This window comes from Embiotoca jacksoni, unplaced genomic scaffold, assembly GCF_022577435.1.
Source record: "Embiotoca jacksoni isolate LCO1_2020_lvr unplaced genomic scaffold, fEmbJac1.0.p SCAF_13, whole genome shotgun sequence".
In the NCBI taxonomy this organism is placed as follows: domain Eukaryota; kingdom Metazoa; phylum Chordata; class Actinopteri; family Embiotocidae; genus Embiotoca; species Embiotoca jacksoni.
In genome coordinates, this window is record NW_027185263.1 from 5493665 (window position 1) to 5508440 (window position 14776).

Genomic DNA, 14776 nt, shown 5'->3' on the forward strand with positions numbered 1-14776 from the left:
GTCAAATTTTAATAACTAATGTTTAAAAACTGGAACCACACAATGGGTGGTTAGCATTCTGAGCGGATGAGTTTAAAAGCTACAAACACATGAAAAAGCAGAACTGTAATTTAGCATGGCTATGGCCTCGTGGGACTTTGAAAGTAATAGTGAACCATGTTCACTGCCTGTATGCCTGTGGTATAAATGTTCAGAGGGGAATTTGGGCTAATGCACCATGACAAGACAATGATTCTGCAAGCACCTGCTTGTTTCAACTGCACCTGCCTCTCTCCTTGGCGATGGATTTTTTTTTTTTTTTTCCCCCTTCAGTTTTCATGCTGGAAAGTTTAAATTTCAAATTAAATCGATTAACTTGTTTTCTGAATAGAAAACAGTGTAGAGAAACACTGTAGGTCTAGGGAAGTCGAAAAATAGTTATTTATTTTACATTATCTTGTTTTAAGCAATACTGAAGCCCACTTTTCTGCTTTCCGTCTTACACCAAAATACAGTACAGTAAGCAAAACACAACTCATATGAAAGCCATCTTCCGTCTATATACACAAGAAAATGGAATCTTGGCAGGTGAAAATATTGTGTCTGTCAAAACACAAGACAATGCAATGCTAATGAGAACGCGTGACCTACTTTGCTCACGTAATTTGCTTCCCAAACACAGCCGCAACAAGCATCAATTTCACTCTCTGTGCGTGTTTCTGTATTTTATTTATTTATCTTTCTATATCTTTGCTCCCCTGAAGTAACAAGAGAATTGAGACTTGCAATCCAAGCAATAGGTGTATCTGTGTGTCTAAATAGTTGGCGAGAGCGTGACACAGAGAGAAGACATCGAGATATATTGCAATATGTGAGAGAAGTCAAAGTAATTTATCAGTCAGTCTGGGACAGGCTACCATTTTGTATTTTAGATTATGAACAAATTTATTTTCCTCAAACTTCTTTTCAAGGAGTCCTTGAAAAGAAGTTACATCTGACTAACGCAGGGGGATTAGCATACTTATATAAGGATATTGAAATGAGTACAAGTGCACCTTACAAGTGGCAATAAAAACCTCAGGATACTCCCTGGACTGGTTTCAAAATATGACAAAAGACTTGCAAAACTATATATATATCATAGAAGAACTGCGTATGCTGCCTGAATGTAAATATATCCTCTGGCATGGGCTGCATTCCTACTTGACCTCATTCAGTCAAACAATCAATTCATATACAAATGAAACAGCATAGTAAAGTAATCAGATATCTGAGCTGCATTTTGAGAATGACTGTATCATTTTTTTTTTCTATTTACTTCTGTTAAAGCAGCTGAGCCACGGGGGCCAGTATTCCTGTGAGTAACTCAGCAAGCATCTGACTGGAGCTGTCCCTGGTGCTGATTGGTGGTTGTAATGCAGAAACTAATAGGGCTGTCCATGGTGCTGAAAGAACGGTTGGCCTGGACTAATGCCTGTAGGGCTCATCTAAATGACTCCAAGTAGATCCGTATGGCATCAAGGAACAAACAAACAAACACACACACACACACACGCACGCACACACACACACACACACACACAGCTCCACCTAAAATGATTTGTGATTTGTGTGATTACTTGTAAGAGAGCTTTTGTTGTCTGCACTGCAGGTGGGGGAAAGCCAGTGAAGGATGACGACTTTCAGACGTCTATAGACTCAGGATTAAATCGTGTATTTGCTCCTCCTTATCTTGTTAGGGGATGTCACGTCATTTGGTTAATGATACTTACATAGTCACAATATAATATAATAAAATAAGATATGATATAATATGACATAATATGATATTATTACCATATTATATAGTTGTAAGGTTGTATATCAATAGAGTAAGGAGCCTTAGCAAGGTGCTTCCGTTTGGTGAAACCACGCATGTGTTGATCCGTGCTGCAGCAACGTGCATCAGTTCCTCTCTGACCCCAGTGTTAATCTGCATTCAGACTGAGGCTCCGGTGCTTTTGTCGGCAGCTCGATGTTGGGGTAGTTTATTACTCGGGGCTTCGCTGTTTTGTGGCAGTTTTGTAGGCCCCCCCTGCCAGGCTGTCGAATCGGCAGCAGACACGCAAAAAAAAAAACAAAAAAAAAAAAAAAGACGAGCGATACGAAATCAAGCTTTCGACTCGCATCGATTTGGTTTTTTTGCCCGATTTCACTCCGCCGCACGTCCGCCTCGGGTCTCGATTCGCCGAACCGCCGCCGCCGCCGCCGCCGCAGCTAACGCGCGTAATGTATCGCGGAGAGGAAACACAGTAAATAGACGGGACACGTCCATCTCTGCAAGGAAGGGGAAAACGGAAGATGGTGACGACGGCTCCGCCAAAATCAGCCTTCCACCGCTCGACGGCGATGGCGAAGCCTTCCCTCCCCCTGAAGCTGCTGCTCTTGGTGTTTATTGTCGTTAGCCTTTCTTCAAGGTAAGCTATGAATGCATATTTCCTCTCAAAAAAAAAACCAAAAAAAAAAACCACGATTGCCACGGCGGCTCCGGTGGGCAGCACATTTCGTATTCTGAGAGCGCACATAATGTCGCGGTGCCTCCCGTCTAAATGTCACCCTGCTCGTAGTGGGATCCCGAAGCAATTATGTAGCAAAGGCAGATGCAGCTTTAGTAGAAAACCGCGGCGTTCAGGTGTTTATACATCACACGCATGATTGTGGCTCGATATTAAAGTGGGATATATATATATTTATTTTTTAATGGTAGCCACAGCGACACATGCATCGCATCAGCGCGAGATTCATTGTGTCATACGTGCATCATCTCGTTTATTTACAGAAAATAAGCGACCGACTGACATAAAGCGTTTTGTCTGTGGACAGCAGATGATTTATTGACGGACATTTTTTTTTTTTTTTTTTTTGCAGATAAACGATTCTGTGACGAGACGATTCGGTCCAGAAATCTCCCTCAGTCTGCCCCGCGTTACAAATAGCATAGCGGCAGCCTAAATTGAGTTGAAGCTAAGGCTACATATAGTCTCTGCTAAGCTGTCTTCAAGGATCAAGTCTATTCCGAGAGTCCAAACCGCGTTAACGAAGGGACGTGTCAGATGAGACCGAACCGGAATACAGGATTTGTGAAAACAGTCGTTTATAATACAGACAACCGGGGTGTGAATTTAGGAAACGTTTCGACCACGTAAGCTATTTGAAAGATTAATAATTCCCCCCCCCCCCCCTCCAAAAAAAAAAAAAAAAAAAGCTTTTCAAAATGGCAGACAATCACACAGAGAATACAAGTGTAAAAAGCACAATAAGGACAAGGACAGCGTATATGGACTGATCCTTGTCCTGCACACACACACACACACACACACACACACACACACACACACACACACACACACACAGAGAGAGAGAGAGACAGAGCTGCCATTTCAGCTTTCACTGAGGTGCAGATTTTTGTTTTTTTAAAAGAAGCCGTTCGGTTAGTCCCTGCTAGGACTCTTCACTCCCGTGTGTTGAGACGAGAACAGTCGAGAGGTAGCGGATGGTGAGGCTCCCGGCATCGCTTTCCTCCGGTGCTGCCGGAGGGTGAAAAAAACGGAGGCAGATAAATCAGAAGACGTTCAATCACCGTCATGCTGATCGCAACCTCAGCCCGGCCCGGCACCGTCGGGCCTGCGTACGTCTAATTGTCGGTACCAAGTGGTGTTCACAATATGCTTGAGTGAGCACTACACCTTTCCCCGTTGAACTACATCCGGAAATGAGATCTATGCATGGATTGTATAAGTTGTGCATCAGTTAATTTCAACATAATGACAGAGGCGTTTCAAAAGGAAGTGGTTCCTCTTCAACAGTCACAACAAGGCCAAATGACAGCTCTTTATGTAAACACCTGCATTAAGGTTCGTATTTGGGGCTCAAAGTTACAGCACATACAGTTGATATGCAGGTCCCGTGCATGCCGAGTGCAGCCATCGATCAGGGAGCACTTAAACTGGAAGTCATTTATGATTCATGTATGAAAACTTACATAAGGCATCTCTCAAGACCTCTGCATGCCCTCAGCGATCTACGCTACTTCGTGACTCATTGACATGTACTGTATGTAGTGATGACGGGCCGCGTCACGTCACGTTAACCCCAGCGCGCAGTCAGGTAGGTACAGATCAGAGGTAGCGTGGCATCTGGTTTTGGCACAACACCTTCACAGAGGTAGAAGGGATTTAGGTTGCAAATACTCTGGCCTATTCTTCTATTGGTTGTTCGTTAGGCTTTAGATATAGAGTGGGTCCAGGATTAACCGGAAGAGTGTGAAGCCATGGGTCATGGGAGGAAGTGATGTCAGCGTGAGCAGGGTCCGGTGGTGCTCAGATTTGATGTTTGCAGTTTAGCATCCCAAAAATTTCAGGTGGCGAAATAAATTCATAGCATACAAATATATATATATATATATATATTTTAGTTGCAGCTTTCTAACCTGAACTGCACTAGAATATGTTCATATTTTTCCAATACCTCAAATTATTCAGCATTCGGCCATATTGGTGTGATAAGCATGGACGTGGATATGTTCTGGATTGTTTTAAAATTTCCAGTAACCTACACTATATTTAATTGATAGCACATCACGTTTCATGTTTGATTATATCAAACAATAAATCATTTATCCTGCAATGTCTGCTGAATAATCATATATTTCTTGTAATCATACATAGTTCTGTACAAATTAAAAATACAAGGCTTTATGTAGGTGCAGTAGGGTTGCTGGAAGTCCTCACAAACAATACAATGCTACATGTAGCTGCGGCTTAAGAGAAATACCCTACAATAGTTACAACAGACAAGCCTATTGCTCAACAAGCAATCCACAAGGACAACAAACAAGGAAGATACCTTGATAACAGCATATACGCCAACACGGTTTTCTGCAGTTGGCATGTGCAAATTTGATGTAAAACTGCAACTACTGGATATGTAGAGATCTTTTTTTTTTTTCAAAATAAAAGTATCATAGTGAGAATATGCTCTGGACACGATGAAATGTGCCAGTTTTATGAATTAGTCCCGAGTCTAACTCGCCCCACCCATCATTGGGTCTCTCCAATTTGCCATTGTCTACCAGTGCAGTTCCTCTAAAAATGTTTTCCCTTTAAATTAGAAACCTACAGTTGACTGGGCTCCATCGAGCTGCCATATACTATCTGCATCTTGTCGATAGTAAGAGGTGGGAACTTTTGACAAACTGTCATGTTTCCCATGATGGGAATCATATTAGTGTCTTTGAGTTACTGGACTTGCAGTTGATAGCATACAGATGTCAACCTTCTTTTGCCTATGGTGGAGACAGTTTGACAAGACAGTGGAGGATGACAGGCAAAAGCTCAAAGCTCCCTCATGCTTACAATTAAGAGACTCTGCCATATTCATCACCCAGTATAAAGGTCACAGCAATTTCAGATAGAGTTGGAGGGGTGAACTAACAAAAGCAGTGATTATTCCCATTCATTCAACCTCAAGCAGTCATTTCTAATTGAACACAACATGCCTTGTCATTTCTAAGCTAAAGTCTAAAGTCTTATCATTATGGCCATTCCTGCTGCTCTAACAGTTCTCTTTATTCTAAAGATCCTGTGGGTAAATATAGATCTTTTTGGTTGCCCTTAATCCAAAAGGGTTTGTGCATTTCTATTTTAAGGACATAAGTACACCTCAGTAAAATGAGGATACTTTTAACAGTGGTCTGCTCATGTTTTGTTTCCCTCTGTAGTGATATTTATGCTCTGCTTTTACATGCATGCAATAGTTATTACTAAACATTCAATGTTGCATTAGATTTGGACCGACTGCAATATCCTGTTGATATACGACTTCAAAGAGTTACAAACACTGCGGGCTGAATTGAAATGAAAAGCTCATCGCAACCTCAAACTTTAAAACACAGAATTGGACCCTTCTGTCAAGACCTCATTTATTGACTTGCATTTGAAACCACCAATTCTATTCTGACAATTTAATAGTGCATTGATTATTCATGTTCCTGAAAGGGATTTGTTTGCATCATATACTGTTTAAGGCAAGCATTTCAGTTGTGATATATCATACAAACCCACTTTTAGATAGTCCAAAAAACTACTGATTGAGCTTTTGACTTGATGCGCAGTACTAGCACCCTTATAGGCTGGCCGTAACCGCCGACAGAAACAAGTCAACCCTCCATGTTGATATGAGCTAATCTATGTGATCTGGTCTACACTGAACTGATTTAAGCCTGCAAATTGAGTGCTCGTGTGCCAGAAGTCAGTTAAGTGGAGCAGGCTGACTAAGTCCTGATAACATTCCTGTATGTAGTTGCCATAACTGCAGATGTTCATTTTTGTAAATTGACAGCCTGACTGATTAAGCAGTAACATTTTGATGTACTTCAAATAATTAGTGTGTTCATTTGTAAAGACGAGAATTTGTATTATGTTTGTTTCTTTTGTAAAGTGTAGAGCTTGTGGAAGAAGTATTGTCGCAACAATTTGATGGGCAAAAGTGGTTTGACATGTTGCCAAAGGTGCAAGACCAATTTAATGCTGAGTAATTAGATTTGGTTCCTTTATTAGCTACAGTTTGAAACATGCACCGGTGACAGCTCACGGGAACTAAATTTGGTAGGCGAGTCGCTGTTTCCATAGTCGATATTGCTGTCATCGCCGTCATAGGCCTTGCTATGAATACGTGAAGCTTCAGAGGCCGGGCCAGCTCTCTGCTGCTTTACACGAAACCTGAGCTGAGCATTTAATCGGGATCTAACTCCTCTCATTATCATTATCACCACATACACAGCTATGGACTTACATATGCATACATATAAACACAAATACACACATACTGCACATGTGCACACGCTGGCGCAAGCCTCTCTGTGGACCTTCAGGTACTGAATTAGTAGGCAAATCCTTAGATCTGCCTGTAGTGAAGAACACATGGCTCTTCCTTTGATCTGCTCGCGTCTGGAACGTTTCCAATATACACAGAGAAACTCTGCGAGATGAATATAGATGATAAAATTGCGGCAAACTGGAAAACTGCAGCTTCTCAGCTCCTCACAGCCTTCTCAGCCCCATTTATCTACAGCATCTGTCTGCCTGTCTGTCCTCCGTCTGTCTGTGAGTCTTCTTAAAAATATCCAGTCGGGCATGCGGCATCGAAGAGGATTCACCTGAATAAAATAATTACGTTGTAATGTTTTAGGCACTAGTTTTATGGGGGAGATGGATGGCACTTAATGGCGTTTAATGCAGTCCAAGGAAAACTGACGGTCAAAACATTATTCTTCACACCAAGCATAAGAATATGAGAAAGCTATCAGGGCTTCTATCCTTGTGTTCTACCATGAGAACTGTGGTTTTTTTTTTTTTTTTTTCATCATCATTTATGATTCTTTATTATTTCATTCAGAGGTCTCTTCTTTTTTTTTTTTTTTGCTCTGAAGCTTTGCTGAAAGCTCTCAACTATTTCAAGGTTGCTCTTTTGTGCTGTTGGGACACCTGTGATTAGATTCAGTGGTTTCTAGAGGTGTGCAAGTGATCCAGATCTGTGACAGCTTGAGAATTAGACACAACAGAAATTATCTACACCTTTCTTTGTGGGAATCTCTCTCTATTTGTATCTATCCATCTACTTTCCCATCTATCACTTTCCTTTTTTTTTTTTTTTTCCCCTGCCTTGTTTTTGATTATTCTGTACTTATACAAATTTGAATTTTGTTAATCAAACTACCAAAAGTGCAGATTTTCTATCATCTCAGGCACAACTTGCATGTAATTAGTAAAGCAGGGCTTTTGATAATTGATATGCATACAAGGAAGACTTCATGAAGACACGGAGACGTGAAACATGTTGATTACACAGTCCACTGAAATTACCATGGTTCTGTTATTACGTGTTTCTCAGGGAAAATTAGAGTTAGTGCCCCTGTTTGTCATGGGAAGGAGGAATATAAAATCAACTGCAAATTTGTATTTTTACAAATGTTAATAATTATCTTTAAAACAAGAAATTCCAGGACAATAAAGAGAGAATTAAATTACAATACCTACCCTTTTTAACACTAATACTAATAAGCAGAGGTTGTAGCTCTGTCATTAACAAAAGGTGAACTTGAATGTGATATTTTACTCTTGATAAGGCAAATTGATTAGTAATGGACCGGTTAAATGCCTTACACAAAGCATAAAAATGGGTTAAGTCAAGATATAAAGACAGTAAGGCAAATACTAAAAAAACACATATCTACAACTATGATAGATTAAGCAGCATAAAGAAAAGTACTTTGAAGTTACATTTTTTAATACTAGACGTGAATGAAAAGTCCCAAATTTAAGACAATGAAAAAAAAAAAATGTTTTAAGGATCAGTTTTAAAGAAGTGGAGCAGACTTGAACTTTTCTTGGGGTTGGCTACAAACATGATGAAGTCATTGTTGTTTTGTGAAGATACACTTGTATAAAAGATATTTCTCTTCTATTCTTACAATATATCCTCATTTTTGTGCCACTGCATAACTTTTTCAATCCCCTTGTAATTTGTATGGTAGCACTTCCAAAAAAACGTCTTTTAACTTTTGCCAATCTCAGGAAAATCCCCCTACTGAACTGCACTTTTTAAACTCTCCCTCCATGCACATCACGAGGACGGTCCTCGACACTAATTGTATAATAAACCGCTGTCTTTGTAAATCAAATGCATACTGATTGTGCTTCAAAAATGTAATGACAAGATGGAGTGCAAATTCAGCCTGCGCTTTTATGTATATAAATCTGGCCGGCAGTCTCTTCCACGAACATACATACTTCATGTACAAACTTTCTCAATGTTCTTCTGTGCACACCTCCACCCTACCCACTGGCACTACAAACCTTATCTTTTTTTTTTAACAGTGTTATGTAGTGTTAGGTCTTTTGACATATTCCAACTCCATGGAAACATGCTGCCAGCAGATTAATTAGTCTCTAACACATTATTACTGGGGATCACATGCTTCCTTCTACTATCCAGGTCTCAAACCCGAAAAAGATTTTATTATGACAATGAATAAACCATCATCTCAGTTATATAATTGACCAAAATCATACTTCTCTGTGGGAGAGTGTGAACACCATTTACTGTGCAGCTTCGTCGTGGTGGTATTTGTGGTCGGGGGCTCTTGAGACATCATTATCCTTTCAGTTTGAGATGTCTGAGACGAGGAAGTAAACTCAAGAAAATTGGCTTGTCCACTCCCACTCTCACAGAAGCGTGGGGGTCCTAAAACCCTCTTTTACGATACAACAAATATTTCTGCCATGAAGTTGCTCCACTTTTTCATCTTGGAATTATTTTATAATTTTGTTGTAGTCACCGAGTTGGAAATTGAAGAAGATCTGCCGGTATTGAATATGATTGTCGAGGCTGTCATTCAAACTCTGGGCCTGACTGTAAGAATGCATGCAATTCTAACATTTGCTTAAACTTATTAGAATATTATGTGGATGGGGTGAAGGATGTTGAAGGGACAGAATTTTCCATCTCGTAGTTAAATAACATTTTTTTTATTTATCTTATACATCATACAAAAACGTTCCGGGTTCGAATCCGGGCCCGGGCCTTTCCGTGCGGAGTTTGCATGTTCTCCCTGTGCCTGCGTGGGTTCTCTCCGGGTACTCCGGCTTCCTCCCACCGTCCAAAGACATGCGTCTCAGGTTAATTGGTGGTTCTACAAATTGCCCTCAGGTGTGAATGAGAGCGTGAAAGGTCTTTGTTTCCGTGTGTGTCTATGTGTTAGCCCTGTGATGGACTGGCGATCTGTCCAGGGTGTACCCTGCCTTCACCCAATATGAGCTGGGATAGGCTCCAGCCCCCTCCCCCCCGTGACCCTGTTCAGGATGAAGCGCGTATAGATAATGGATGGATGGATCTTACATATCATCACAAGAATGTCTGTTTGGTTAATCAAAACTTAGTCTCCAAGAAAGTGGTGTTTGGGGCTTTAGTGTGTAGTACTTTCTGGGATATGAAATGAATGAGAAGTTTGACATTATAATTATAAATTAAATTCAAAAAGGTGTCCGTATCAATTCTTACGACATGAAAGACAGTCACATGAAAGAGGTTTAAAAGATTTGACTTTGATTGACTCGATGGCCTGAGCTTCTCGTCAAGTTCCAGCTGAGTGAAAATTGTCTAAAATTGCCTCGAGAAGTTACATCACAGATTTTAGGGGGAAGCTGGCCATCTGGATGGAAGAAAACAAAATGTTAAATCTCCCCTCACTTTGAACAAGTGACCATGACTGAACTTGTTTCAATCTTAATGGAAGAAGACATTCATGAGCTTTTATGATTAATCTGCCCAGGTGGCAATTTAATGTTGCGTTTTATTTACAGCTGTCTAAACATTGGTGAGTTTTCATTGCTAATGCTAACAAGGTTGATGACTAACAACATTACGTAAAAAATGAGTATCACATCTCGATGGGGAAAGGGTGTATTGGCCTTCAGGAGGCTTCCATGTGTCACAGAGATAATAGCAGCTCTTGTATACTATAGGCTATTACCTTAATTATGCATCTGTGTTATTATGCGGCTGTGATTGCACTGTGCTTTTGTCAGTTGTGAATTCTGTGCAAGTGGCACCATCAAGACCGAGAACCACATAGAATTATGAGTGCAAAAAAAAATGAAAAGATGCCATCTGTGCAGGAAACCCAAAGATCTGAAGCAAATAAGTTTAGCCCTTTCATCCAATTTATACATCAAACATCAGAAGGAACACAGTGTGTATGTACTCTCTTATCTGATGTGGTCTAAATGCATGATGTGATTGGTCTTGAAATACTGATGGGTTCTTCATCAAAAAGACATGCTCTAAAATCCCCAAGATGTAGATTAAGTTCAAAATATCAGATAAGAATATTAATCTGAATCAAACTAAAAAGGCTTGCTTTTTTGCAAATTATATAATATGGCATTGCAAGATGAAAACAATTCCTTTCGGCTTTTTCCTGTTCAGGGTGGCCACAGCAGATCATTCATTTCTATCTCTTCCTGTCCTCTGCATTTTCCTGAGTCCTCCTGCATGTCCTCCTTCATCACATCTATAAACCTCTTCTGTGGTCATCCTCTTTTCCCTCTTGCCTGGTATTGCCATCTTCAGCATCTTTTTCTTAATATACCCAACATCTCTCCTCTGCACATGTCCAAACGATCTCAATCTCGCCTCTCTCACCTTGTCTCCAAACCATTTAACTTGAGCTATAGTCCAATATACTAATGTCCTAATGTCTATCCTCGTCATTTCCTACGAAAATCTTTGTGTCTCTAACTCCAACTCTGTCTCCTGTCTTTTCACCAATGCCATCACTTCCAAGCCATTATAACTGGTCTCACTACCATCTTGTAAACGTTCCCTTTCACTCTTGCTGGTATCCTTCTGTCGTACATCATTCTTGACACATGACATTACACTCAAGATGACAATGTTTGCACCGAATGTGACCCCAGTTGATTAAAACTCATAATAGCACTTTCTTTAGTGATGCAACTACTTGGTTCTAGAAGGAAATAACAAAACAAAACTGAAGGGAATATTTCAATCCTGACCTTGGGTTGACATCAGTGAAAGAAAAGTCTTTTGCTAAATCTTTATGAAGAAAATTAACAAAAAAACAGCATGCACTCAGGAAGAATTTTTTTTTATCTCCTTTTATAAGAAATCATTGATTGTTGTTGATTTTTTTTTCTCTCTCCTTCCCGCAGCTCCCTCCAGACTGATGACGATGATGAGGTGGCTAACAAGACGTGGGTGCTGACTCCCAAAGTGTACGAGAGTGACGTCACACACATTTTAAACAGCCTACTAGATGGATATGACAACAAACTCAGACCTGACATCGGAGGTGGGCGCTGATTTTTTTCACAGATGCTCCATTTCATCACAGAATCACAAAGAAATCTATGAGACAAAATGTCATTACTGCTCACAGATGAAGGGAATACCATTGATTATCTCATAACAAGTTCTGGAATATGTAAGTGAACAGTTGGCTGTTGTACTCAATATGTTGGATGCGCGAGAAATGGGCAGGTGTTACGACCCGAGTGATTTTGATAATTACCAAAAAGAAAAACATTCGATAAAGTGAAAACTTCTTTTCTGTAAATTCTGGCTGTCTTTATCTGCATGGTAAAATAATGTCTGTTTTTCAAGAGCTGAGATAATAAACAGCCTTTTGTTTCGTTGATGACATTACTCGTTTGTCATTATACTGAGGGCTTTTGAAGGATTTCATGTAGCCTACTTTTTTTAATTTGACCTGTATTTACCAGGAGAAACTCGATAAGAAAAAAAAATAAAAATCTCTTTTTCAAAAGTGTCCTCGCTAAAATAGGCAGAAAAAACAATAAGTACAAATCACCAATGAAGTCAGACATTTCCCTCAACAGTTAAAAGGATCCAAGACCTCAGTTCTATAGAAAAAGAGCCACATTACCATTACTGGAGTTATTAGATTCTCAAACAACAACAACAGTATTATACTGAGGCCGCCAGAAGTGGGAGTTGAGTCACTAGACTTGGATTCAAGTCAGGTTTTAGTCATGCAGCTCATGACTTTAAACAATTTACCACCACTGACTCATGGCTTCACTTGCACTGTAGTGTAGTTTGGAATTATTTAGCATTGTACCCATGTAACAAAACTTGAAAATCCATAAAAATCAATGCAATCCGAACAACAGTCTTTGAATCAATTCGACAACTCCCAATCATATTGCACAAGCAATACAGTAGGTTTGTTTGGCTTTTCATTTCCTATTAGCTGGGAAAAACTTTATTTTTTCAGTTTAAATGGCGCATCGCTAGTGGTATGTCATATCACTTTTAGCTAAATAGCACTAATGCTATTTTCTGAAAGACTTAAATAAAAATTGCACTTTGTGTGATTAATGTGCTCCGATTCAGATTTGAAAAAAATGCAACCCAACCCTAATCAAAGGATTCCATACCGAGGCACACATATTTAGACTCAAGCTTTTTGTATTCCTGTACATCAACTCTACTATTTCTCTGTTCATCCTTCTAAAAATGGCATGGAACAGCTCTTGGTTCTTGGACTTGACTTGGGACTTCAGAGCAAAGATGTGATCCTCCTCACCTCTGGTGGTATCTAGTAATGATGTTAGCCATGTCACCTGATACATATTTGAATATCTCTGCTGCATATTTCAAAATGAGGAAAATAATGACTTTTCAGTGGTATGAAATGATAATAGTAGGGCAGCTGTAGCCAGATGACAAGGATATATTCACTGCGCTCAGGCTGTAGAAATTAAATAGAAAAAAATGTAAAATACACAACATGTGGCTCATTATTACGTGATGCTGAGCAGTACAAGGTGCCTGTGTATTATGCGCGTTGACAGGCAGCCGGGCTTATTATAGAGTATGTGTACTTGTGTTTATGTACATGCATGTATTATGGTTAGAGAAGCTGTCTGTCACGGTCCTGTAAACCTGTAGACAAGTAGCTCAGTCCCTTCACTTTGACAGACAGCTGGGCAGGGCTCCTTTGTCTACATAAGCCTATCACGTCCATCTGCAAGAGCAGAATGAAGAGAGATGCTCAGTACACCCTTGAATACTTGATGCATGGGTCAGTATTCCTGGGAAAACTTGCTAAAGTCAGAACCTGTCACATAATGATAAAGCTGCACTACTCAATATGCCAGGAGTGAATTGCTTGCTCAGTAGTATTCATGCTGGATGAGGGACAATAGCTGGGGCTGTATTCGAGCTGGAAAAGGCATGGAACGTTTGGAAAACTGCCCGCATGTCAGGGACTTAGAAGTGTACCTGTGTTGGCCTTAGTTTTGCGTTTTGTGACATACCAATGGAAAACAAAATCTGAAATACAGTATACAACCTGCACCATAAAAAGCAGGAATAAAGTGCGTCCTGTTTTGCACGTCTTATTTGGTATAGTTAACCAGATAACTGGATTTAGGGTTTTCAAAATAGATTTTCATGCTCCTTCGAGCTACCAACATGTAATCTTGCATAATGAACTTTTCGACTGCAATATTTTCTTGTTTGAAATGTGCTATGGTCTTTGTGACTTCTCACTTCACTGTTGATCTAAGAAGGAAGTAGATATACTACCCCTAGTGTAATGGAAATGACATAATTCCTCACCGGCTTCCCAACTTAAAATATCGTCAATTGTGCTAATGAGGAGGAACCACTGCCATGGTTTGACCGAATGCAAGTCCTCAAGCTTTAAATCATGACTAATGAATTGACTGGAATGGTGGCACAAGATGAAAGCAGCTGAGTAACATTGATGTACATGGTAAATCTGTTACACTCGTCCACATTCATCGTTTTTCTATATATACACTGTACAATAAGTACACTGCTGCGTATAATGGGGCATCATTTTTATTTGGGAGATTTTAGAAGTGGATCTGTGCTATGAATTGAAGAGCAGCTCAGATCTGCTTTGAGGTGCAGCTTCAACCAAGAGAGCCGCTGCGTAGCTGACACCATCATCTTCAAATGTGCTATGATCTCGCTCTCTCAGCGTTGGTCTTCCAGATGCTACACATCTACACAGGCGTTATAATTAGCTGGTTATACTGTCATCTGAGCCACCAACCAACCAACCATACCAAGGCAAAGTGAAGTCTCTCCTCCACTCCTCAGAGTGCTGAAATGCTGTGGATTTAGATTATTCACTGATTGTGCCACTGCTTCCCTTTGAAGTCCATTGTGAAGCTCATTCCAT

The 14776-nt window shown here is 40.0% G+C and overlaps 1 protein-coding gene across 5 annotated transcripts in view; it reads left to right on the forward strand.

Annotated features, from left to right (window-relative positions):
* The first annotated feature begins 1894 nt into the window (after positions 1 to 1894).
* Positions 1895 to 14776, forward strand: part of gabrg2 (gamma-aminobutyric acid type A receptor subunit gamma2) — a 49999-nt gene continuing 37117 nt past the window's right edge. For 2 of the 5 annotated variants that reach the window (XM_069146010.1, XM_069146013.1), the window contains exons 1-2: positions 1895 to 2435; positions 11751 to 11890. In XM_069146010.1, coding sequence (XP_069002111.1) covers positions 2320 to 2435; positions 11751 to 11890 — 256 coding nt within the window. In that variant the 5' untranslated portion in view covers positions 1895 to 2319. Of the gene's footprint in view, positions 2436 to 2936; positions 3161 to 11750; positions 11891 to 14776 lie in introns of those variants that run through there. The other 3 variants (XM_069146009.1, XM_069146008.1, XM_069146011.1) reach the window with 3 other exon arrangements.